This window comes from Anolis sagrei, chromosome 13, assembly GCF_037176765.1.
Source record: "Anolis sagrei isolate rAnoSag1 chromosome 13, rAnoSag1.mat, whole genome shotgun sequence".
Taxonomy (NCBI): Eukaryota; Metazoa; Chordata; class Lepidosauria; order Squamata; family Dactyloidae; genus Anolis; species Anolis sagrei.
In genome coordinates, this window is record NC_090033.1 from 11,742,643 (window position 1) to 11,768,921 (window position 26,279).

The following is a 26,279-nucleotide window of genomic DNA, read 5'->3' on the forward strand; positions in this document are numbered from 1 at the left end:
GATATGAAGAATTAAAGATCGAACTGCAAAGTCTCTGGCACAAGCCAGTCAAGGTGGTCCCAGTGGTGATTGGCACACTGAGTGCACTGCTTAAAGACCTTGGCCTGCACTTAAACACAATCGGCGCTGACAAAATTACCATCGGCCAGCTGCAAAAGGCCACCTTACTGGGATCTGCACGCATTATTTGCCAATGCATCACACAGTCCTAGGCACTTGGGAAGTGTCCGAGGTGTGATCCAATTCAACACCCAGCAGAGTGTCTGCTGTGGACTCATCTTGTTGTGTTAATAATAATAATAATAATAATAATAATAATAATAATAAAAATAATAATAATAGCAACGCTTGGGAAGTGTCCGACGTGTGATCCAATACAACAGCCAGCAGAGTGTCTGCTGTGGACTCATCTTGTTGTGATAATAATAATAATAATAATAATAATAATAATATTTATTTATTTGCTTTATTTCTATACCGCATTTTTCAGCCCGGTTAGGCGACTCAATGCGGTTTACATAATACAAGTTATCACAACAATATCATAAGCAATTAAAACACATTATACATAACAGACAAAATCAAAAACAATCATTATCATATCGTAACGCCTCAATAGCAAATCAGAATCCGTTCTCATAATCCTTGTTCCATTTTCCTATGTTTGATTTTACCGTTTTCCTATGTTCAGTTGCACTGTTTAGCCAAACGCAAAGAATGCTCTTTCCTACACTTGAATCCAAAGTAATGTGATGAACACAGTGGCTTACCACATTTTAAGTGTAGCACTCAGTGGAATTTAGTCATTGTGGTGAAATGGTGGGTCTGTCTTCTCTCCATAGAATGATATGACCCTAAGTCCATAATTTGTGCCCCAAAATGAGCCCCCAACTTACATGTGAGGCCATCTTGTACGTGAGTACAGACAACCCCTCATTTACGAACTTACCGATGCAAGTTTTTTGGTCTTCATCCAGCCGGTATCCCAAGTTGCAGCTGCAGGAGGGGCCAGAGCTGGTGTGATGGCAGAGGTGGGAGCAGCCACCGTTGTTGGTCTCGCAACTGTTCACAATTTCCATTTCTATTCCTGGAAAAGTAAATAAAAGGAGGGAAACAACAGACGAGCTGGAAATAACAATGCAAGTAAAGATCTCAAATTTGGTTTTGCATTCTCCTCCTCTATGACTTTTAGGAGGACTACCTTCACCTTGAAGGAGCTGGGGGTGGTGATGGCCAACAGGGAGCTCTGGCGTGAGCTGGTCCATGAAGTCACAAAGAGTCGGAAACGACTGAACGAATGAACAACAACAACACCTTCACTTTCCTGTAAAACAAATATGCAGCTCACAAACTAGATCGAGTTGTGGGACCACGGTTGGCACAATGGGGTAAACCCTTATGCTGCTGAATCTGCTGACCTGAAGATTGGCAGTTCGAAGCCGCGGGACAGGGTGAGCTTGTCAGAGATTGGCGATCCCCAATGGAAGGAATGCTAGATCAAGCAGACACTGAGTTGCAAAATAAGGACTCTGCAAGCTTCGAGTTACAAAAGAAACTAAGTTTACTAAGTACATACATCTGACACGTCTTTCTACAGCGAGCTACAATTCAGGAAGAACAAAGAACTAGTCAAAACCAAAAGCCTCTTCACATCTGCTTATCTTCTCTTGCTGAGACTGGCAACTCCCTTATATTCTCAGCAATAACAAACCTTATCTTACTTTCTCAAGTTCACTTAATCACAGCCTCAAAGTATAAACATTTCTGCATGGCATTTTCAATTCACAGTGGCATCCATCTTGGCAATACAGAGAAGCACATTGAAAAACACATACATAACTAAATTAATCCTGACCGAGCTCTCGCTGTTAGCCCTAGCTCCTGCCAACCTAGGAGTTTGAAAACATGCAGGTTTTTTTTCCTGTGTCAGGAGTGACTTGAGAAACTGCAAGTCGCTTCTGGTGTGAGAGAATTGGCCGTTTGCAAGGATGTTGCCCGGGGAATGCCCAGATGTTTTTGATGTTTTACCATCCTTGTAAGAGGCTTTTCTCATGTCCCCGAATGGGGAGCTGGAGCTGACAAAGGGAGCTCATCCACGCCGTCCCCAGATTTGAACCTCTGACCTATCAGTCTTCAGTCCTGCTGGCACAAAGGACCTTCTTATAGTAACACCTAAGGCACTCCAAGTGGCCAGCTACTGGTTAAAGGACATTTAATCAACTACCAAGCTTGCAAACTTTGTGGTTTGTTTGTTTGTTTGTTCAAAAATGCAATACAACTGTTTGGCTTGCTCCTGACATGATAAATAAATAAAATACTAAGATAGAATAGAGGGGTAGCATGATTTCCCTGGAACTAGACACTACATTCCTATTTATGCAAAGGCCAAAATCCCATTGGCTTTCTGTTAAGGTTTTTAAGCCACTGCCAGAAGGGACAGAGAGTTTCATCTATGCTGATGATCGTGCCATTACTGCTCAAGCAGGGAGCTTTGAGACGGTAGAACAGAAGCTCTCCGAAGCTCTAGGTGCTCTTACTGCCTATTACAGGGAAAACCAGCTGATCCCTAATCCATCTAAAACACGGACATGTGCCTTTCATCTCAAGAACAGAGAAGCATCCCGAGCTCTGAAGATCACCTGGGAAGGAATCCCACTGGAGCATTGCAGCGCACCCAAATACCTGGGAGTCACTCTGGACCGTGCTCTGACCTACAAGAAGCATTGCCTGAACATCAAGCAAAAAGTGGGTGCTAGAAACAATATCATACGAAAGCTGACTGGCACAACCTGGGGATCACAACCAGACACAGTGAAGACATCTGCCCTTGCGCTGTGCTACTCTGCTGCTGAGTACGCATGCCCAGTGTGGAACACATCTCACCACACTAAAACAGTGGATGTGGCTCTTAATGAGACATGCCGCATTATCACGGGGTGTCTGCGCCCTCTACCACTGGAGAAATTACACTGCTTAGACGGTATTGCACCACCTGACATCCGCCAGGAAGTAGCAGCCAATAGTGAAAGGACCAAGGCAGAGACATCCCCAGCTCATCCCCTGTTTGGGTATCAGCCAGCACGTCAACGACTTAAATCTAGAAATAGTTTTCTAAGATCTACAGAGACACTCGCTGGAACACCCCAGCAAGCAAGAGTCCAAAAGTGGCAGACTCAAACCCAGCACCTCAACCAATGGCTGATACCAAATGAGAGACTCCCTCCTGGGCACAGAGAAGATTGGGCGACTTGGAAGGCGCTGAACAGACTGCGCTCTGGCACCACGAGATGCAGAGCCAACCTTTAGAAATGGGGCCACAAAGTGGAATCCTTGACATGCGAGTGTGGAGAGGAGCGAACCACTGACCACCTGCTGCAATGCAACCTGAGCCCTGCCACATGCACCATGGAGGACCTTCTTGCAGCAACACTGGAAGCACTCCAAGTGACCAGATACTGGTCAAAGGACATTTAACCAACTACCAAACTCACAAGTTTCGTATTTGTCTGTTTTTTTGCTTTGCTGTTAGAAATGTAATATAATGGACTGGTTGCTCTGACACGACAAATAAAATAAATAAGCAGAGGTTGGATGGCTATCTGTTGGGAGGACTTTGATTCTGTCTTCTCGCATTTTCAGAAGGGGGTTGGATTGGATGGCCTTTGGGTTCTCTTCCAACTCTAGGATCCTATGGTTCCCTTCCAAAGTCTATCCAGCAAGAAATCTATCACTGGTGCAAATAATGCCTTATGTCAGTGTTCTCTCCGTTTTCACAAGGAGAGGAGACGGTGAGGATGCGCAATACTCACGGTAACACTGCTTGCCGTCCGCCCCAAGTTCATATCCCAGGTTGCAGGTGCATTTGAAGGAGCCACGGGTGTTCAGGCAACCATGGGCGCACATGGCCATTCTGAGCGCACACTCATTCACATCTGGGCAAGGAGAAGGGCAAAAGGGGTAATAGAACACCTATATTGATGTGCCAGTGATGTTCCTTCAAAACGTTGACCACTTTCAGCTGCTGAGTTTGCAGACCAGAGAAGAAAAGAATGGATTATCTATGCAGCTGAAGGGGTAGAGAGGTTATTTATTTATTAACTAGCTGTGCCCTGCCACGTGTTGCTGTGGCCTATAGTTAAACTTATCAAAGTTGAGGTAGATATCTGGACTATTATGTGTGTGCAGCGGCGGGGGGAATGATGGAGCCTGGGGTTGCGTGTGTGTGTGCGGCAGCGGGGGGAGTGATGGAGCGTGGGGTTGCGTGTGTGTGTGCGGCGGCGAGGGAGTGATGGAGCGTGGGGTTGTGTGTGTGTGTGCGGCGGCGAGGGGAGTGATGGAGCATGGGGTTGCGTGTGTGTGTGCAGCGGCGGGGGGAGTGGGGTTGCGTGTGTGTGGCGGCGGAGGGAGTGATGGAGTGTGGGGTTGCGTGTGTGTGTGTGCGGCAGCGGGGGAGTGATGGAGCTTGGGATTGCGTGTGTGTGTGCGGCAGTGGGGGGAGTGGGGTTGCGTGTGTGTGTGTGTGTGCAGCGGTGGGGGAGTGGGGTTGCGTGTGTGTGTGCGGTGGCGGGGGGAGTGAGGTTGCGTGTGTGTGGCGGCGGAGGGAGTGATGGAGCGTGGGGTTGCGTGTGTGTGTGTGGCAGCGGGGGGAGTGATGGAGCTTGGGGTTGCGTGTGTGTGTGTGGCGGCGGGGGGAATGATGGAGCCTGGGGTTGTGTGTGTGTGTGCGGCGGCAGGGAGAGTGGGGTTGCGTGTGTGTGTGCGGCAGTGGGGGGGTTATGGAGCGTGGGGTTGTGTGTGTGCGGCGGCAGGGGGAGTGATGGAGCTTGGGATTGCGTGTGTGTGTGCGGCGGCGGGGGGAGTGATGGAGCGTGGGGTTGTGTGTGTGTGTGCGGTGGCGGGGGGAGTGATGGAGCGTGGGGTTGTGTGTGTGCATGTGGCAGGGTGTGTGTGTGTGCGGGAAGCGGCGCGGCGGGGCTTGGAGTGGGCATGGCTTCTGCAGAGGGAACGTTGGCCAGAACGCTGTGTGCGCGCGCCAGGGAATTTGCGGCTGGGCACCAATGCGCATGCTCAGTTGTTTTGCCGTTTTGTGAGTGTGTTGTTGTGTTGTTTTTCATTTTGAGTAGATATGTTTGTACCTTGTGGGTTGTGTTATGGGCATGGGAATTTTGGTTAAGTTTCGGTGGGGGGTTGTGGAGTTTTGCTGTCCGGTTGAACCAACCTAACAGATTTATATATATAGATTTATTTATTTATTTACAGCATTTCTTCCCCATCTTTCTCTAACTTGGAGGGGACTCAAGGCGGAGTTTCATCTATGTCGATGATTGTGCCATCACTGCGCAAGCAGGGAGCTTTGAAATAGTTGAACAGAAGCTCTCTGAAGCTTTAGATGCTCTTACTGCCTGTTACAGGGAAAACCAGCTGATTCCTAATCCATCTAAAAAGCAGGCGTGTGTTTTCACCTTAAGAACAGACAAGCATCTCAAGCTCTGATAATTACCTGGGAAGAAATCTCACTGGAGCATTGCAGCACACCTAAATACTTGCAGCACACAGCACACTGTGCTCTGACTTACAAGGGAGTCACTCGGGATCGTGCTCTGACTTACAAGAATCACTGCTTGAATATCAAGCAAAAAAGTGGGTGCTAGAAATAATATCATACGAAAGCTGACTGGCACAACCTGGGGATCACAACCAGACACAGTGAAGACATCTGCCCTTGCACTTTGCTACTTTGCTGCTGAGTAGGCATGGCCATTGTGGAATACATCTCACCACATTAAAAGAGTGGATATGGCTCTTAATGAGACTTGCCGCATTGTCTACACCCAGAACCGCTGGAGAAACTACAGTGTTTAGCCAGTATTGCACCACCTGACATCCGCCGGAAAGTAACAGCCAATAGTGAAAGGACCAAGGCAGTGACATCTCCAGCCCACCCCTTGTTTGGGTATCAGCCAGCACGCCAACGACTAAAATCAAGAAATAGTTTTCTAAGATCTTCAGAGACACTCGCTGGAACACCTCAGCAAGCGAGAGTCCAAAAGTGGCAGGCTCAAACCCAGCACCTCAATCGGTGGCTAATACCAAATGAGAGAATCCCTCCTGGGCACACAGAAAACTGGGCGACTTGGAGGGTGCTGAACAGACTGCGCTCTGGCACCACGAGACCATTCTTAATTCCAGCCAACCAAGACCATTGAACCAAACTTGGCATACAGAACTCCCATGACCAGCCGAACATACCGGAGAGGCTTGGGGAAAATACACATTGGCATTTGGAGTTACTGGGATATATAGTTTACCCGAAATCGAAGATAATCCTGGAGGGGTCCAGGCCTGGATCTGTTGGGAAGGCTGGCAAGCAACAAAAGCTGCACTGTGTGGCAAAAGTGGCGAGGGGCTTTGTGCGGGGATAGGCCGTAGCAGCCTCCCTTGCCTGGCTCACGTTGCCCATTGGGCCTGACGGATAGCGTGAGCCAGCCAAGAGAGGAGCACTGAGAGGGCACTGAGGGGATGGCTCCTCCTCCGTGGGCCGGATAAGTGCCCTTGGTGGGCCAGAAGTGGCCCGCGGGCCGTAGTTTGAGGACCCCTGCTTTAAAGTCATTGAAAAGTTATTCATGACACTGGCAGGACATTGGCACAAAGAGGGACACAAGAGCAAAGAGAGATCGGACGCACCTTCACAGGCTTTGCCATCAGTCGCCAGTCTGTACCCAGCGTGGCATTCGCAATGGGCTAACCCACGGCGGTTCTGGCACTTGTGCATGCAGCCACCGTTCCTGTTGGTGCATGGGTTCCTCACTAGGGAGACAAGAAGACAGGACATAAGTCAATGGGACAGGACCCTGAAGCAATTTCAACAGAAGTTTCAAACCCTGGAACAAGACATTACCACCAGACCTCCTTCCTTTTTTTAAAAAAAAAAATACTATTACATAACATATTTTCTTAATATATTATATATATTGACATATACACATCTAGTAGCTATATATCTGGTATGAGATGCAGTTGGACCTTCCTTTATATGCCATGTGTCCATTAGATGGTCTTGGGAATTGCAGTTTCCCAAGTTTCCTACCAGTGTGCCTTCCCAGACTAAGAAAAATTCCCAGCAATATTTATTTATTTACTGTCCTTGTATATCGCCGTTTCTCAGCCTAACTGGCGACTCAACGCGGTTTACAACAAAATATACAGTGCACAGTATACAATTAAAACCATAAAAACATAATACACAATATTACACGTAAATCACAATCCAATACATCTCCTAACTAAAATCCTGGTCCAATTTCATCATCCATATTACCAATCCGTAATCAACACATTCATTGCACCGAATTAACCAAATGCCTGCTTGAACATCCAAGTTTTTAGTCTTCTTCGGAATACCATCAGCGAGGAGGCTGATCTTACCTCCATGGGAAGGGCGTTCCAGAGCCGAGGGGCCACCACGGAAAAGGCCCTGTCTCTCGTCCCCGCCAGCCGCACCTGTGAAGCAGGCGGGATAGAGAGCAAGGCCTCCCCAGAAGATCTTAGTGTCCTGGTGGGCTGATAGGCCGAGATACGTTCGGATAGGTAGGCTGGGCCAGAACCGTTTAGGGCTTTAAAGGCCAACGCCAGCACTTTGAATTGAGCCCGGTAGCAGATCGGCAGCCAGTGGAGCTGGTGCAGCAGAGGAGTTGTATGCTCCCTGTGCTCCGCTCCAGTTAGTATCATGGCTGCCGACCGTTGGACTAATTGGAACTTCCGAGCCGTCTTCAAAGGCAACCCCACGTAGAGAGCGTTGCAGTAGTCTAAACGGGATGTAACCAGAGCGTGGACTACCGTGGCCAAGTCAGACTTCCCAAGGTACAGGCGCAGTTGGCGCACGAGTTTTAACTGTGCGAATGCTCCCCTGGTCACCGCCGAAACCTGGGGTTCCAGGCTCAGCGGTGAGTCCAGGGTCACACCCAAGCTGCGAACCTGCGCCTTCAAGGGGAGTGCGACCCCGTCCAGCACAGGCTGTAACCCTATACCCTGTTCGGCCTTGCGACTGACCAGGAGTACCTCTGTCTTGTCTGGATTCAATTTCAATTTGTTCGCCCCCATCCAGACCGTCACAGCGGCCAAGCACCGGTTCAGGACCTGGACAGCCTCCTTAGTGACAGGTGGAAAGGAGTGACAGAGTTGGACATCATCTGCGTACAAATGACATCGCACCCCGAAACTCCGGATGATCTCCCCCAGAATGCACTTTACTACTGGTTTAGGATTGACTGCGCTCCCTTATCTCTTTTAAAACCCTATACCAGATATATCCTACCTTGTTCATGCCCAGAGTTTATTTTTAAATTTTTAAACTATTATATTTGGCCTGGCCATAGGTTTTTTTAATCCTTGTGTGTTACTGTTTATTGGTTATTGTTTATATGTGATTTATATTAATTGTATTGTATTTATTGTTTTTGTTTATTGCTTTTTGTTTTTATTGACGTGTTGTTGGGCTTGGCCTCATGTAAGCTGCTCCGAGTCCCTTGGGGAGATAGTAGCGGGGTATAAATAAAGTTTTATTACATGATTATTAATAATAATAATAATAATAATAATAATAATAATAATAATAATAAATGCCAGATGCCACGGAGAAGCACAACCTGAACATCCCAGGAACCCTTCCTGTTTTATCATCTTGAGAAAAATGTATAATATCACAAAGGACGACCACCTCACCCACTTCATAGGAAACCTGCTACAAAACAGGAGCTTTTTTGTTGAGCACCGGTGCCAGAGAAGCAAATGGTGGAAACAGAAGAATGGCCTGCCTCAGGGGAGCGTGCTTGCTCCATCCATGTTCAACATCTACACAGATGACCAGCCACTGCCAGAAGGGACAGAGAGTTTCATCTATGCTGATGATCATGCCATTACCGCTCAAGCAGGGAGCTTTGAGATGGCTGAACAGAAGCCCTCCGAAGCTCTAGGTGCTCTTACTGCCTATTACAAGGAAAACCATCTGATCCCTAATCCATCTAAAACACAGACATGTGCCTTTCATCTCAAGAACAGACAAGCATCCCGAGCTCTGAAGATCACCTGAGAAGAAATCCCACTGGAGCATTGCAACGCACCCAAATACCTGGGAGTCAACCTGGACCGTGCTCTTACCTACAAGAAGCACTGCCTGAACATCAAGCAAAAAGTGGTTGCTAGAAACAATATCATACGAAAGCTGATTGGCACACCTTGGGGATCACAACCAGACACAGTGAAGACATCTGCCCTTGCGCTATGCTCCTCTGCTGCTGAGTACACATGCCCAGTGTGGAACACATCTCACCACGCTAAAACAGTGGATGTGGCTCTTAATGAGACATGCCGCATTATCACGGGGTGTCTGCGCCCCACACCACTGGAGAAATTACACTGCTTAGCCGGTATTGCACCACCTGACATCCGCCGGGAAGTAGCAGCCAATAGTGAAAGGACCAAGGCAGAGACATCTCCAGCTCATCCCTTGTTTGGGTATCAGCCAACACGTCAACAACGTAAATCTAGAAATAGTTTTCTAAGGTCTACAGAGACACTCACTGGAACACCTCAGCAAGCGAGAGTCCAAAAGTGGCAGGCTCAAACCCAGAACCTCAACCAATGGCTGATACCAAATGAGAGAATCCCCCCTGGGTACACAATAGACTGGGCGACTTGGAAGGCACTGAACAGACTGCGCTCTGGCACCACGAGATGCAGAGCCAACCTTTAGAAACGGGGCCACAAAGTGGAATCCACGACATGCGGGTGTGGAGAAGAGCAAACCACTGACCACTTGGTGCAATGCAACCTGTGCCCTGCCACATGCACAATGGAGGATCTCCTTGCAGCAACACCAGAAGCACTCCAAGGGGCCAGATACTGGTCAAAGGACATTTAATCAACTACCAAACTCGCAAATTTTATATTTTGTCTGTTTGTTTGTTTTGTTCTATTAGAAATGTAATACAATAGACTGGTTGCCCTGACACAACAAATAAAAATCTGGTGGAGTCCGGTTCTTGATTCGTCTCCACTCTTTATGTCTTTTGCCTTTGCCATTCCAGACAGGCACAATTCATCCTCCGCCTGCAAAGATGGACACAACAGTTTCTCTTCAAGAAACCTAACACTTCTCCACACCGGAGACTCCTGAACCGACTATTTCTTTTGGCTTGGCTGGGTTCCATCTCCTTCGCAGCCAAAACATCCCCCGGAAGGTGTCCCAAAGAACATAAATATATGCCACTGGAGTGTGCTCTTAAACACAAATCGGCAACCCAATCCTGGTGCCTCGGCTCAGGGGACTATGAGAAATTTGCAACCATTTCCTGGCTGGCTGATCTCGCTCAGAAAGTGGGGAAACTGTCTCAGGAACCTTTCTGCAGCTTGATTTTAATTGGGAAACTCCGAGCCGGCGAAGAATGAGAAAATTAGATGGAGAAATGCAGAAATGGAGTGTAATGACAAGGTTAATCATAGAATCCTAGAGCTGGAAGAGACCCTAAAGGCCATCCAGTCCAACCCCTTTCTGCCAGGCTGGAAGGCACAATCCAAGCTCTCCCGACTGATGGCCATCCAGCCTTTGCTTTAAAACGTCCAGGGAAGGGTTTTTTTGGTTTTTTTGTCGTGTCAGGAGCATCATGCCCGGAATCATTGGGTTGTTGTAGGTTTTTTCGGGCTATATGGCCATGTTCTAGAGGCATTCTCTCCTGACATTTCGCCTGCATCTATGGCAAGCATCCTCAGAGGTAGTGAGGTCTGTTGGAACTAGGACAATGGGTTTATATATATGTGGAATGACCAGGGTGGGACAAAGAACTCTTGTCTGTTGGAGCTAGGTGTTAATGATTCAACTGACCACCTTGATTAGCATTTGATGGCTTGGCAGTGCCTGGGGGAATCTTTTGTTGAGAGGTGATTAGATGTTGAAACATTCACACCTAGCTCCAGCAGAAAAAGCCTTTTCATAGAATCATCGAAACAAAGAGTTGGAAGAGACCTCAAGCCAGCCCAACCCCATTCTGCCAAGAAGAAAGAATGTTGCATTCAAATCACCCCTGACAGATGGCCGTCCCGCCTCTGTTTAAAAGCTTCCAAAGAAGGAGCCTCCACCACACTCCGGGGCAGAGAGTTCCACTGCTGAACGGCTCTCACAGTCAGGAAGTTCTTCCTCATGTTCAGATGGAATCTCCTCTCTTGTAGTTTGAAGCCATTGTTCCATTGCGTCCTAGTCTCCAGGGAAGCAGAAAACAAGCTTGCTCCCTCCTCCCTGTGGCTTCCTCTCACATATTTATACATGGCTATCATATCTCCTCTCAGCCTTCTCTTCTTCAGGCTAAACGTGCCCAGCTCCTTAAGCCGCTCCTCATAGGGCTTGTTCTCCAGACCCTTGATCATTTTAGTCACCATCCTCTGGACACATTCCAACTTGTCAGTATCTCTCTTGGATTGTGGTGCCCAGAATTGGACACAATATTCCAGGTGTGGTCTAACCAAAGCGGAATAGAGCATGGGGAGTATGACTTCCCTAGATGTAGACACTATGCTCCTATTGATGCAGGCCAAAATCCCATTGGCTTTTTTTGCCGCCGCATCACATTGTTGGCTCATGTTTAACTTGTTGTCCACGAGAGAATTGGCCGTCTGCAAGGACGTTGCCCAGGGGATGCCAGGATGATTTTTGATGGATGTTTTGATGTATTACCACCCTTGTGGGAGGCTTCTCTCATATCCCCGCATGAGGAGCTGGAGCTGACAGAGGGAGCTCATCCGCGCTCTCGCCGGATTCCAACCTGTGACCTGTTGGTCTTCAGTCCTGCCGGCACAAGGGTTTAACCCACTGCGCCACCAAAAGCTCCCTATCAGATCTGGACCAAACTTGGCCCACAAACCTAACATGCCCAACTGTGCATATAGGCAGGATTTGGGGGTGATTGAGCTTGGATCTGGGAGTTGTAGTTCACCCAGAGGGCACTGGACTCACCTGACAACCCAATTGGAAAATGCCCAGGGGATGCCTGGATGTTTTGATGTGTTACCACCCTTGTGGGAGGCTTCTCTCATGTCCCCACATGAGGAGCTGGAGCTGATAGAGGGAGCTCATCTGCCTCTCCCCGGATTCGAACCTGCGACCTGGGAAGGTGTCTCCACTGGACTCCAAGGCAGCATTTTTTTTACTGTCAAACAGCAATTACTATCAGGAAGTTCTTCCTGATGTTTAGGTGAAATCTTTATAGTTTATAGAAGGCTGAAACCAAGGTGGGAAATGTATTGTTGTTCCATTGTGTTCTCCCAAGAAATGTTTACCTGTTAACAAAAACCATCCCCTGGGCAATGTCCTTGCAGACGGCCAATTCTCTCATGGACAACAAGTTAAACATGAGCCAACAATGTGATGTGGTGGCAAAAAAAGCCAATGAGATTTTGGCCTGCATCAATAGGAGCATAGTGTCTAGATCTAGGGAAGTAATGCTACCCCTCTATTCTGCTTTGGTTAGACCACACCTGGAATATTGTGTCCAATTCTGGGCACCACAATCCAAGAGAGATACTGACAAGTTGGAATGTGTCCAGAGGAGGGTGACTAAAATGATCAAGGGTCTGGAGAACAAGCCCTATGAGGAGCGGCTTAAGGAGCTGGGCATGTTTAGCCTGAAGAAGAGAAGGCTGAGAGGAGATATGATAGCCGTGTATAAATATGTGAGAGGAAGCCACAGGGAGGAGGGAGCAAGCTTGTTTTCTGCTTCCCTGGAGACGAGGATGCAAGGGAACAATGGCTTCAAACTACAAGAGAGGAGATTCCATATGCTGGCCATATGCTGGGTAGGAAGAAAAGAATTCAAACAGGCCATTTTGTCTTCTCGACTGGAAGTTACAAAGCATCTGTCCTGGAGAACTGCTGTGTAAACAACCAGTTAAAGAAGTGAATGCCACAGCATACAAAATAGAGAGATAGAAAGAGGAAAGGTCATGGCAACGGAGATAAGGAGACAGGAAAGAAGAGGGTGAAGACAGAGAGATGGAGATACTCACAAATACAATGTTTCCCATCATCCTTCAGTTGGTAATTCGGCCGGCACCGGCACTGGTGTTGGGACAGAGTAAGTTGCACACAGTCATGTTCACATCCGCCATTGTTGATAGCGCACGTGTTGATGGCTATAAGGAATACAATGAGAAAGAAGGTTTCTTACCTTTAACCATGTTTCTTTGAGTAGTCATCCCTGAAATCCACACATCTGGTACTATGATGCCCTATGTGTGATTTCACAGAGACCACAAAGGAGAAAGAATGTGCGATTTCACAGAGACCACAAAAGAGAAAGAATGCGCGATTTCACAGAGACCACGAAGGAGAAAAAACTGGCGATTTCACAGAAACCACGAAGGAGAAAGAATGTGCAATTTCACAGAGACCACGAAGGCGCGTCATTTCTAAAGTGTTTGTCAAGTAAACTTCGTGAAAAACTCATTATTTATTTATTTATTTATTTATTTATTTATAGTATTTATATTCCACCCTTCTCACCCCGCTGGGGACTCAGGGCAGATTACAATGTACATATACATGGCAAACATTCAATGCCATAGGCACACAACATATATAGACAGCCACTCAGAGGCTATTTAACATTCCAGCTTCTGGCCACCAGGGGGGCTGTTGCTTCACCATCCATTTGTTACACTGATTAAGTACTTCCTTATTCTTTGCATACTTCCACCACCACCATCTTTCCCGCATGTTTCAGCTATCGATTCGTATGCACAAATTTAACTATTTTTATCCGAAATACGAATTAAAAACAAAATTATGCACAAGCCTAATATACATATGCTAGTCAGAACCTCCCTGTTGTGACACCTTTACAAAGTTCTGGAGAGATGTATTTTGCATAGCATTATGGAAAATATAGACCCCTGTCTGATCCCACAGCAAGCTGGCTTCAGGAAAGGCAAAAGCTGCACATCGCAAGTGCTGAACCTGACTCAGCACATAGAAGATAGCTTTGAAAGGCAGCAGATCACAGGAGTTGTCTTCGTAGACTTGTCAGCGGCTTATGATACTGTGAACCACCGCCTCCTCCTGAGAAAAATGTATAATATCACCAAGGACGACCACCTCACCCGCCTCATAGGAAACCTGCTACAGAACAGGAGCTTTTTTGTTGAGTGCCAGGGCCAGAGAAGCAGATGGCGGAAACAGAAGAACGGCCTGCCTCAGGGGAGCGTGCTTACTCCATCCATGTTCAACATCTACACAAATGACCAGCCACTGCCAGAAGGGACAGAGAGTTTCATCTATGCCAATGATCGTGCCATTACTGCTCAAGCAGGGAACTTTGAGATGGTTGAACAGAAGCTCTAGATGCTCTCACTGCCTATCCTTAACCCACCTAAAACACAGACATGTGCGTTTCACCTTAAGGACAGACAAGCATCTTAGCTCGAGGATGACCTGGGAAGGAATCCCACTGGAGCATTACAGCACATCCAAATACCTGGGAATCACCCTGGACCGTGCTCTGACCTACAAGAAGCACTGCACGAATATCAAGCAAAAAGTGGGTGCTATAAACAATATCATATGAAAGCTGACTGGTACAACCTGGAGATCAAAACCAGATACAGTGAAGACATCTGCCCTTGCGCTGTGCTACTCTGCTGTTGAGTATGCATGCCCAGTGTGGAACACATCTCACCACACTAAAACAGTGGATGTGGCTCTTAATGAGACATGCCACATTATCACTGGGTGTCTGCGCCCTACACATCTGGAGAAATTACACTGCTTAGCCGGTATCGCACCACCTGACATCCGCCGGGAAGTAGCAGCCAATAGTGAAAGGACCAAGGCAGTGACATCTCCAGCTCATCCCCTGTTTGGGTATCAGTCAGCACGTCAACGACTTAAATTAAGAAATAGTTTTCTAAGATCTACAGAGACACTCGCTGGAACACCTCAGCAAGCAAGAGTCCAAAAATGGCAGGCTCAAACCCAGAACCTCAATCAGTGGCTGATACCAAATGAGAGACTCCCCCCTGGGCACACAGAAAACTGGGCGACTTGGAGGGTGCTGAACAGACTGCACTCTGGCACCACAAGATGCAGAGCCAACCTTAAGAAATGGGGCCACAAAGTGGAATCCATGACATGCGAGTGTGGAGAAGAGCACACCACAGACCACCTACTGCAATGCAACCTGAGCCCTGCCACATGCACAATGGAGAACCTTCTTGCGGCAACACCAGAGGCACTCCAAGTCATAGAATCATAGAATCAAAGAGTTGGAAGAGACCTCATGGGCCATCCAGTCTGGCCCTGGGGACTTGAACTCATTTAGAGCGGCCAGGTATTCCTGGACAACTTGTTTCCCAATTTGGGGTTGGATGTCCTCTAATCCCTCATCCACTCCATCTTGTTGAGGTTGGAGATGACTTTCTTTTTGTGAGAAGACCGACGCAAAGGAGGTATTAAGTAGTTCTACCTTTTCCCTATCCCCTGTCAGCATTGCCCCATCTTCTCCTCGAAGAGGCCCTATCGCCTCCTTGTTTTTCCTTTTTCTACTGACATAAGAAAAGAAGCCCTTTTTATTGTTTTTTATGTCCCTTGGAAGCCTGAGCTCGTTTTGTGCTTTAGCCTTGCAGACCTTTTCCCTACAGGTGTTGGCTATTTGCTTGAATTCTTCTTTGGTGATTTCTCCCTTTTTCCACTTCTTGTGCATGTCTCTTTTGTGTCTTAGCACAGTTAGAAGTTCTTTGGACATCCATTCTGGCTTCTTTGCACAGTTTTGCAAAGATACTGGTCAGATACTGGTCAAAGGACATTTAATAGAATACCAAGTCTGCAAATTTTGTGTTTTGTTTGTTTGTCTGTCTGTTTTTTAATGCAATACAACTGGTTTGGTTCACTCCTGACACGATAAATAAATAAGTCAGAACCTGGAGAAAGTGGGATTGGTTGAATCTCATTGCTCAACCACTTACTCATGCGTCCCTCTTTGAACATCCCCAAACCCAGCTTGTGTATTACCAGAAGAATACTTTGCCTTCCAAGGAATAACCCCAGTTGAACCTCGTAAATTTTCCGACTGTATATGTCGACTGTAAATGCTCTGTTTGCATTTACCATACGGAGTGCATTCCAGCTTGGGACAAGTAATCAGAACCAGAAGCTGTCCTCTGGCAAGGCGCATGGCCATGAGCACATGTGCTGCAATATGGGGGGCTGGCAATTCTTGGAGGAGTATATGTGGCATTCCCCCATGTGAGGAAAAAGATCAAACCAATAACATGGAACTTGGTTTGAGTACATGCTACCCACCCCAATAGTTCTACAAGTCAGTATTGACATTGTTTTAGCAGAAAGACCAGAAGCTCCGTTTCACAAGAAAACAGTGCACTTCTTTTATTTGTTTGTTTGTTTGTTTATAGTATTTATATTCCGCCATTCTCACCCCGCAGGGGACTCAGAGCGGATTACAATGTTTGTGACAATGATGACGTACTTCCTCATTCTTTGCATACTTCCTAAAGATTTTATGGCCTCGTAAATCATGGCAAACATTCAATGCCATAGACACACAACATATATAGACAGACACTCAGAGGCTATTTAACATTCCAGCTTCTGGCCACCAGGGGAGCTGTCGCTTATCCGTCCATTTGTGACACTGATGAAGTACTTTCTCATTCTTTGCATACTTCCTGGAGATTTTTATGGCCTCGTAAATCAGTTAAATTAGCCTCTCCACATAAGTGGTACCTAAATTTCCTACTTGACAGATGCAACTGTCTTTTGGGCTGCAAAGGTTGACAACAAGCTATACATTTTTGGTCGGAAGCTCACTACGAACCGGGCTGGCTTCGAACTCATGACCTTTTGGTCAGTGGTGAACTTAATGCAGCTGACTCCCAACCAGCTGTGCCACAGTCCTGGTGTGACTTTTTGGTTTGAAAAAGAAAAAAATGATACTCCTCTAAGTAATGACCACTGGCCATCTGTCAGGGGTGCTTTGAATGCAACATTCCTGCTTCTTGGCAGGGGGTTGGACCGGATGGCCCATGAGATCTCTTCCAACTCTATGATTCTAGGAAGAGGTGAGTAGTTTTCAGGGAATTAGGATTTATTTCTGTTTGCTGGGAGGTTAAGAAAAAAAGATTAAACTGTGATGCTGAAGAGCAGAAGAGAAGCTGAGATTGGCTCCCGTTTGCTTTCGTGTTAGGCAGATGTTTGTACCAAGAGGGCCCTTACCGTTATGAGCTCCTGAAGTACCGAAGATACCGAAAGAAATGGAGGAAACAGAAGAAACTATTTCCGTGCCTTCTACATATGATTATGAAAGTTGGAGAGTGGTGGAAGCAATAGGAAGAGGATCAACTCCTTTGAGATGTTTTGGAGAAGAATTCTATAAATACTCTGGACTACGGACAAGACAAATAAACGGGTCCAAGAGAGAATCAAGCCTAAACCCTCCGTAGAAACCATATCAATGGGGAAAAACATTAATGTTTGTCTAGAAGGCAGGAGAGATCGAGGAAGATCCAGTTCCAGATGGATGCAAGACCCGAGGAACTGTAGTTTAGAAGTAATTTCCCTGGGCAGAACAAACACATAATGGAAACCACAGATTCAGCGCTGGGTGGGCGGAAAAAGTCAAACCAAGTTTTCCATTCGTTTCTTTCTTTCGAAAATCTGTGGTCACGCTTCTGTGCCGACAGGGTCAACAACACACTCGATTCCCAAAGCACAGTTCTGGAGACACTGCTCACTGAAATTAATGCCTGAAAGCGCTGTGGCTTTCTCAGAAACATTGGGACCAGAACTAAAAATTTGGAAAACAATAACCGCCTGTTTTTGTCCCATAATTCCCTTGTACTCTTTTGCTTTTTAGCTCTGGGAGTTTACATGAGCATGGCTCTGATACTCCTCTCAACCTTCTTTTCTGCAGGCTAATAACTGCCTCTACTTCTCATGGAATTAATAATAATAATAATAATAATAATAATAATAGTCCTAGACACTTGGAAAGTGTCCAACGTGTGATCCAATTCAACAGCCAGCAGAGTCTGCTATGGACTCATCTTGTTGTGTTTCTAATAATAACAATAATAATAATAATAATAATAATAATAATAATAAATGTAGTACTCAGCTGTACTTGACATGGAATATAACAATAATACTTCACATGGAATATATTATTATTAGTATCATTTATTTATTTATTATCACGTCAGAAGCAAATTAGGTAGATGTCTGGTACAACTGCACCAGGAGCTCCAGTTTTGTTTGCTTTGCATTTAATGTTTGTTATAGTCCTAAGTTTCAAGGACTCTGCACATAGGTGGCTTCTTTTGGTTGCAATCATAGGGCAAGCCACCTGTCTATTATAGTTAGGTTCCCTGGCCCTGCCCCCTTTTTGGGGTTTTGGAAGGAATAGGAGCCTTTTTGGTTCAGTCCACACAGAGAAGCTTCCATGCAGGACACAATACCAAGAGCTCCTGTAGAAAGCTTTGTCTTCTACGACTTGGCCGGGGAGCTATACAGTCTACGGCTTGGCCGGGGAGATACAGCCCCACAGCTTGGCCGAGGATCATACAGCCTTATAGCTCCTTTGCTGAGGGACCTCAGCCAGCCATCACAGAAACCTGAATTCCTTTTTCCCTGGAAGTCTACAAAGCTCTGCTTGGTAAGGGTCACTCATGGAAGCCAGACACAGTTGGTACTGAGTGTAGGGGCTCCACGCCAACAGAGGCAAAGAAAGACTGCCCAGATTAGAAGTTAAGGATTTCCCCATTAGTTAAAATACCAGTCATGAAGATAGTGCCTGTTCCCTGTGGACAAGATTCAAAGAGCCTATAGACTGTCAAGAAAGCCTTGAAATATCTGTTTGTTTTCATTAATAAAGAACTTTGTTGAACCTTTAAGCAATCTAAAGACTTTGTTTTGGGGAGGTCCAAGGGCCTTTAATCTGAGGCAGCCCCGGCGTCCCGTTGGGCACACAGAATATATGTCCTGTCTACAGTCTTATGCACAAGCCCAGCGTGCAACAGCACATCTTCACTGTATCTGGTTGTGATCCCTAGGTTTTGTCTGTCAGCTTTCATATGATATTCTTTCTAGCACCCACTTTTTTTGCTAGATATTCAAACAGGCTTTCTTATAAGTCAGAGCATGGTCCAGAGTAACTCTCAGGTGTTTGGTGCTGCAATGCTCCAGTGGGATTCCTTCCCAGGTCATAACCTCAGAGGTCGAGATGCTTCTCTGTTCTTAAGGTGAAAAGCAGATGCCTGCATTTTAGATGGATTAGGAATCAGCTGGTTTTCCCTGCAATAGGCAGTAAAAGCACCTAAAGCTTAGGAGAGCTTCTGTTCAACCTTTTCAAAGTTCCCTGCTTGAGCAGTGATGACATGATCTGTGCTATCACGCACTGGGCCTATAATAATTGTCTTTTGAACAGGACGTGCTCTTTGTGTCCAGCGGGAAGCCGGGTTGCCTTGGCTGAGAGGCCCTAAGGATTTTCCTATACAAAAGTCCTTAGATACTTGAAACGTTTAACAAAGTCCTTTATTATTGCTTAGATCTTCAACAATTTAAACAAACACTTCTCAGATCTTCAACAAGTCAAATAAATGCTTCTTAACTAGCCCAAATGGACAGGTAACTGGCTTCATGAACTGTTTCTTTTCTTTAAAAGGAAAACCCTTTTTAACCCCTCCCAGGCAATCTACTTTCTATGCTTGCTGGTGCGGACTCTACTCCCGGCTCCGATTGCTTCTGGTTACCCGAGTATACCTACCAGCCAAGGCTTGTAGATTCTCTAGCTGGAGTTCTTTTGGATCTTTTCCATGAAAGATATGGAGCTGTTTCCCCTGGATGCTGTGAGAAACGAAGCTTGTCTAAAGATCATAGAATCATAGAATCAAAGAGTTGGAAGAGACCTCATGGGCCATCCAGTCCAACCCCCTGCCAAGAAGCAGGAATATTGCATTCAAATCACCCCTGACAGATGGCCATCCAGCCTCTGCTTAAAAGCTTCCAAAGAAGGAGCCTCCACCACACTCCGGGGCAGAGAGTTCCACTGCTGAACGGCTCTCACAGTCAGGAAGTTCTTCCTCATGTTCAGATGGAATCTCCTCTCTTGTAGTTTGAAGCCATTGTTCCGCGTCCTAGTCTCCAAGGAAGCAGAAAACAAGCTTGATCCCTCCTCCCTGTGGCTTCCTCTCACATATTTATACATGGCCATCATGTGTCCTCTCAGCCTTTTCTTCTTCAGGCTAAACATGCCCAGCTCCTTAAGCTGCTCCTCATAGGGCTTGTTCTCCAGACCCTTGATCATTTTAGTCGCCCTCCTCTGGACACATTCCAGCTTGTCAAGACCTCTCTTGAATTGTGGTGCCCAGAATTGGACACAATGTTCCAGGTGAGGTCTAACCAAGGCAGAATAGAGGGGTAGCATTACTTCCTTAGATCTAGACACTATGCTCCTACTGATGCAGGCCAAAATCCCATTGGCTTTTTTTGCCGCCACATCACATTGTTGGCTCATGTTTAACTTGCTGTCCACAAGGACTCCAAGATCTTTTTCACAGGTCCTGCTCTCGAGCCAGGCATTGTCCCCCATTCTGTATCTTTGCATTTTGTTTTTCCTGCCAAAGTGGAGTATCTTGCATTTGTCACTGTTGAACTTCATTTTGTTAATTTTGGCCCATCTCTCTAATCTGTCAAGATTGTTTTGAATCCTGCTCCTGTCCTCTGGAGTATTGGCTCTCCCTCCCAATTTGGTGTCGTCTGCAAACTTGATGATCCTGCCTTCTAGCCCTTCATCTAAGTCATTAATAAAGATGTTGAACAGGACCGGGCCCAGGACGGAACCCTGCGGCACTCTGCTCGTCACTTCTTTCCAGGATGAAGAGGAAGCATTGGTGATGGAGCTGGTCCACTTCCTGTAGCTAAGCTTTCCACTATAAGACTTAACTAAAAATGGTTCCCTTTCTCTCCCAGAGCCCTGGAAAAAGGGGCGGAACCAAAACTTAGCAATGATAGACAGGTCATTGGCCCTATAATTGCAAACCAAGGGAAGCCACCTTACTGCAAAATGCATGGAACCTTGGAATATATGCAAACACTCAATAGAAAGAAAATGAAGCTGAAGCTCCTGGTACAGCCATACCAGCACATGATCATTAGCATAGATGAAACTCTCTGTCCCTTCTGGCAGTGGCTAATCACAGAGGACATGAGAGAAGTCTTCCCCCAGGATAGTAACACATCCAGGCATCCCCTGGGCAACGCCTTTGTAGACAGCTTATTCTCTCACAGCAGAAATGACTTGCAGCATATTATTATTATTATTATCATCATTATTATTATTATTATTGACACAAAAGCACAGTATGTCACAGCAAACGAGATCTATATGCTGGATTTCGTATTACAAAATCCCAAGTCGAACACTTCCCAAGACTGTAGGACTGTGTGATGTATTTTCAGATGAATCACGCAGATCCAAGTCAGGTGGCCTTTTGCAGTTGGCAAATCTTGATTTTGTCAATGTTTATTGTTTCCAAATGCCAGCTGAGATCTTTTGGCATGGCACCCAGTGCGCCAATGACCACTGGGACCACCTGTAGTGGTTGATGCCACAGCCTTTGCAGTTTTGAGATCTTGATAGTGGCTGAGTTTTTCCTGTTGTTTTTCCTCAATGCGACTGTCACCTGGAATGGCAACATTAATAATCCAGACATTTTTCTTTTCCACAATCATGCTGTCTGGTGTATTGTGTTCCAAAACTTTGTCCGTCTGGATTCAAAAGTCCCACAGTATTTTTGCATGTTCATTTTCCACGACCTTTGCGGGTTTATGATCCCACCAATTCTTTACTGCTGGCAGGTTCAAGTGAATCATCTGGGCCACAGAGTTGTGCCTCTGTTTGTAGTCTGTCTGTGCCATTTCTTTGCAACAGCTGAGGATATGATCCATGGTTTCATCCGCTTCCTTGCACACTCTGCATTTTGGGTCATCCGCTGATTTTTCAATCCTGGTCTTAATTAATTGTATTAGTTCTGATGGCTTGCTCCTGGGCTGCAAGAATCAGGCCTTCTTCTGTCTCCTTCTTTAGGGTTCAATTCATGAGCCATAACCAGGTCTTCTCCTTGTCAACTTTTCCTTCAATCTTCTCAAAGAACTGCCATGTAAGGCTTGGTTGTGCCATAATTATTCTGACACAAATCACAGTATGTCACAGTAAATGAGATCTAGGACTGTGTGATGTATTTTCGGATGAAGTCCGCAGATCCAAGTCAGGTGGCCTTTTGCAGTTGACAGATCATGATTTTGTCAATGTTGGTGGTTTCCAAATGCCGGCTGAGATCTTTTGGCATGGCATCCAGTACGTCAATGACCACTGGGACCACCTGTAGTGGTTGATGCCACAGCCTTTGCAGTTCGATTTTGAGATCTTGATAGCGGCTGAGTTTTTCCTGTTGTTTTTCCTCAGTGCGATTGTCACCTGGAATGGCGACATCAATAATCAAAACATTTTTCTTTTCCAGAATCCTGATGTCTGGTGTATTGTGTTCCAAAACTTTGTCAGTCTGGATTCAAAAGTCCCACAGTATTTTTGCATTATTATTATCATAATCATGATCATGATCATCATCATCATCATTATATTACCTGCCTCTCCTTGACATGGAATTAAAACTGGATATCTAAACAAATTTGACCAAGCCTGAGCCATTTCCCACTGAACATTGTTGTTTGGAAAAGAAAAAGGAGAAAAAGCCTGGAACGATTCCGATTCTCTGTTGTTACAATCCAAAAACTCCCCTCTGCCCATCACCTTTTATGTCTCCTCCATGGACCTCCCAAGGCAGCTTCCCACTAGAGAAGAAGCCTGCTTCTCGAAAAATTAAAGCCATGTGGTGGAAAACCTCAAGTTGGGGCACATGCTTTGTTCCTCTCAAGGTAAATATTTATGCAAGCAGAGAGCTGGCTGAATGAATGCCTTTCATGCATGGCGGGGATACAACCAAAAGGAGCACATGTTCACAGGCGCTGGCTATTTGCAGGGCTACAAATACATTCTGTCTCACATGCTTGCTATCATTAGTCTCATATATATGACTAATGATGCCATCATGTATGTATGTATGTATGTATGTATGTATATAATGTTCGTTTGTGGGATTAACAGAACTCAAAAACCACTGGACGAATTGACACCAAATTTGGACACAAGACACCTAACAACCCAATGTATGTCCTTCACTCAAAACATGCTTTTGTCATTTGGGAGTTGTAGTTGCTGGGATTTATAGTTCACCTACAATCAAAGAGCATTCTGAACCCCACCAACGATGGAATTGAACCAAACTTGGCACACAACTTTCTTTTGTCTTTAATTGTTCCCCCACTTTCATTGTACTCTTTTCAAACATTAGTTTTACTTTATGTATAAATCTCTTAATAAAAAGCATAATAAAAAGAGAAAAAATGTATAAAATCGCAAAGGATTACCACCTCACCCACTATATAGGAAATATGCTACAAAACAGGAGCTTTTTTGTTGAGGTCCAGGGTCAAAGTAGCAGATGGTGAAAACAGAAGAATGGCCTGCCTCAAGGGAGCGTGCTTGCTCCATCAATGTTTAACATTTACACAAATGATCAGCCACTGCCAGAAGAGTCAGAGAGTTTCCTCTATGCTGACAATCATGCCATCACCACTCAAGCAGAGAGCTTTGAAATGGTTGAACAGAAGCTCTCCAAAGCTTTAGCTGATTTGACTGCCTATTCCAGGGAAAACCATCTGATTCCTAATCCATCTAAAATGCAGACATGTGCTTTTCACTTTAAGAACAGACGAGCATCTCGACCTCTGAGGATGACCTGGGAAGGAATCCCACTGGAGCATTGCACCACACCAAAACACCTGGGAGTCACTCTGGACCATGCTCTGATTTATAAGAAGTCCTGTTTGAATGTCAAGCAAAAAGTGGGTACTAGAAACAATATCATATGACAGCTGACTAGCACAATTTGAGAATCACAACCAGTTACAGTGAAGACATCTGCCCTGGCGCTTTGCTCCTCTGCTGCTAAATACGCATGCCCAATGTGGAATACATCTCACAACAATAAAACAGTGGATGTGGCTCTTAATGAGACATGCTGCATTATCAAAGGATGCCTATGCCCTACACCACTGGAAAAATTATACTGTTTCACCGGTATTGCACCACCTGACATCCATCAGGAAGGTGGCAGCCAACAATGAAAGGACCAAGGCATCAACATCTCCAACCCATCCTCTGTTTGGATATCAGCCAGCAAGCCAATATCTTAAATCAAGAATAAGATCTACAGAGATATTGGCAGGAACTTCTCCGCAAGCAAGAGTCCAAAAGTGGCAGGCTAAAACCCAGAACCTCAATCCGTGGCTGATACCAGATGAGATACTCCCTAGTTTGAAGCCATTGTTCCGCGTCCTAGTTTCCAGGGAAGCGGAAAACAAGCTTGCTCCCTCCTCCCTGTGACTTCCTCTCACATATTTATACATGGCTATCATGTCTCCTCTCAGCCTTCTCTTCTTCAGGCTAAACTTGCCCAGCTCCTTAAGCCGCTCCTCATAGGGCTTGTTCTCCAGATCCTTCATCATATTAGTCGCCCTCCTCTGGACACATTCCATCTTGTCAACATCTACCTTCAATTGTGGTGCACAGAATTGGACACAATATTCCAGGTGTAGTCAAATCAAGGCAGAATAGAGCATGGGGAGGAGGACTTCCCTAGATCTAGACACTATGCTTATTGATGCAGGCCAAAATCCCATTGGCTTTTTTTGCCGCCACATCACATTGTTGGCTCATGTTTAACTTGTTGTCCACGATCTTTTTCACACGTACTGCTCTCGAGCTGTTAGAGACCCTAAATTGGGTCTTCTTAGGTCCACATCGCGGGAACACGCAAGGAAGGAGACAGTCCCAAAAAAGATAAAAAAACAAGGTTTATTTTAGTTTCTTCATGAAGAAGACGGACAGCGTGGCAGCATACGCAGATGCTATCCTTCAAGTGACTGCCGCGCCCCTCCTCTGTTTCTGCTGACTTTTATACTCAAGTAATCGGTCATGGAAAGTACTCTCTTTCCAGCCCCTCTGCCTTGACCTTTTGATGGAAAGTACCTTCTTGTACCGGCAGACTCTGCGCTTAACCACAACCTTTGAACTTAACCACAACACAACTTCCGACCTCTACATGTCACATCTTGTTTCTTAAAAACGTTTTCTCCCCTGTTGCTCCTTTTCTACAGAGAAAGGGTATGTTTGTATTTTGCTGTTAATTTCATTCAAAGCCCCTTGCTTAGCATTTGCAAATTTCACTCAAAGACCCTTTCAGAGCCAGGCATCGTCCCACATTCTCTATCTTTGCACTTTGTTTTTCCTGCCAAATTGGAATATCTTGCATTTGTCCCCGTTGAACTTCATTTTGTTACTTTTGGCCCGTCTCCCTAATCTGTGATATATCCAACTACAGAATTCAGACGAAGGCAATACAGGGCTGTGCTAGAAAAACGTTGCGTTACTCTGGATAAAATTCACCAGCACAAGGCACGCACGAGCAAATGAATGGAGAAGAAAAGCTGCAATGTATGAACATGGTCTGTATTTTGCAACATTTGAGCTTGTGAATAACACTGCTAGAAGAACGTCTGTGGAAACATAAAGCAGAAATATTTGTGTGATGCCTGGGGCACATTCTTTGACCAATTCCAGGCTGGAAGCCAACCTATCTGTAAACACACCGATTAAAGAGGGAGAAATGGCCCGAAAGCAAATGTAAACAAATGATTGGTTTGTAATTAACCTGACAACGGAGGGTAGTGTCGGAAGGCTGATGTAACCAGATGGAAGGGAGCCAAAATCCACCAGCCTCCAAGTGATCCATCCCAGAGTCAACGACCCAGACGATCTCGGATCTGATTGTATTGGAATAATTGTTTGTATAAACAAATTAGTATAGTTTACATAAGTGGAGTTGTGCAGAAGTTATTAATACTTTGCATGTTTTAAACTGTATATATGTGTGTTTGGGTTAGCTACAGTAACACTGGAGCAGCCTATTTCAGAGATCCTCAGTCAGCATTGCCATGGAGACCAAGGCAAGCTGGCAGGAGGAGAAGTGGGAGGAGCCAAGTGGAGAGAGTTTTGAAAGAACAGACAGTTTGAGAGTCAGTTAGGAGTTGATTTTGTATCTGA

The 26,279-nt window shown here is 45.7% G+C and overlaps 1 protein-coding gene across 4 annotated transcripts in view; it reads right to left on the minus strand.

Moving 5' to 3' along the window:
• Positions 1-26,279, minus strand: part of MEGF6 (multiple EGF like domains 6) — a 232,694-nt gene that overhangs the window by 93,433 nt on the left and 112,982 nt on the right. For 3 of the 4 annotated variants that reach the window (XM_067472776.1, XM_067472775.1, XM_067472778.1), the window contains 4 exons: positions 13,054-13,179; positions 6,685-6,807; positions 3,810-3,932; positions 950-1,087 (listed from right to left, as the gene is read on the minus strand). In XM_067472776.1, coding sequence (XP_067328877.1) covers positions 950-1,087; positions 3,810-3,932; positions 6,685-6,807; positions 13,054-13,179 — 510 coding nt within the window. The remainder of the gene's footprint in view (positions 1-949; positions 1,088-3,809; positions 3,933-6,684; positions 6,808-13,053; positions 13,180-26,279) is intronic. The other variant, XM_067472777.1, reaches the window with a different exon arrangement.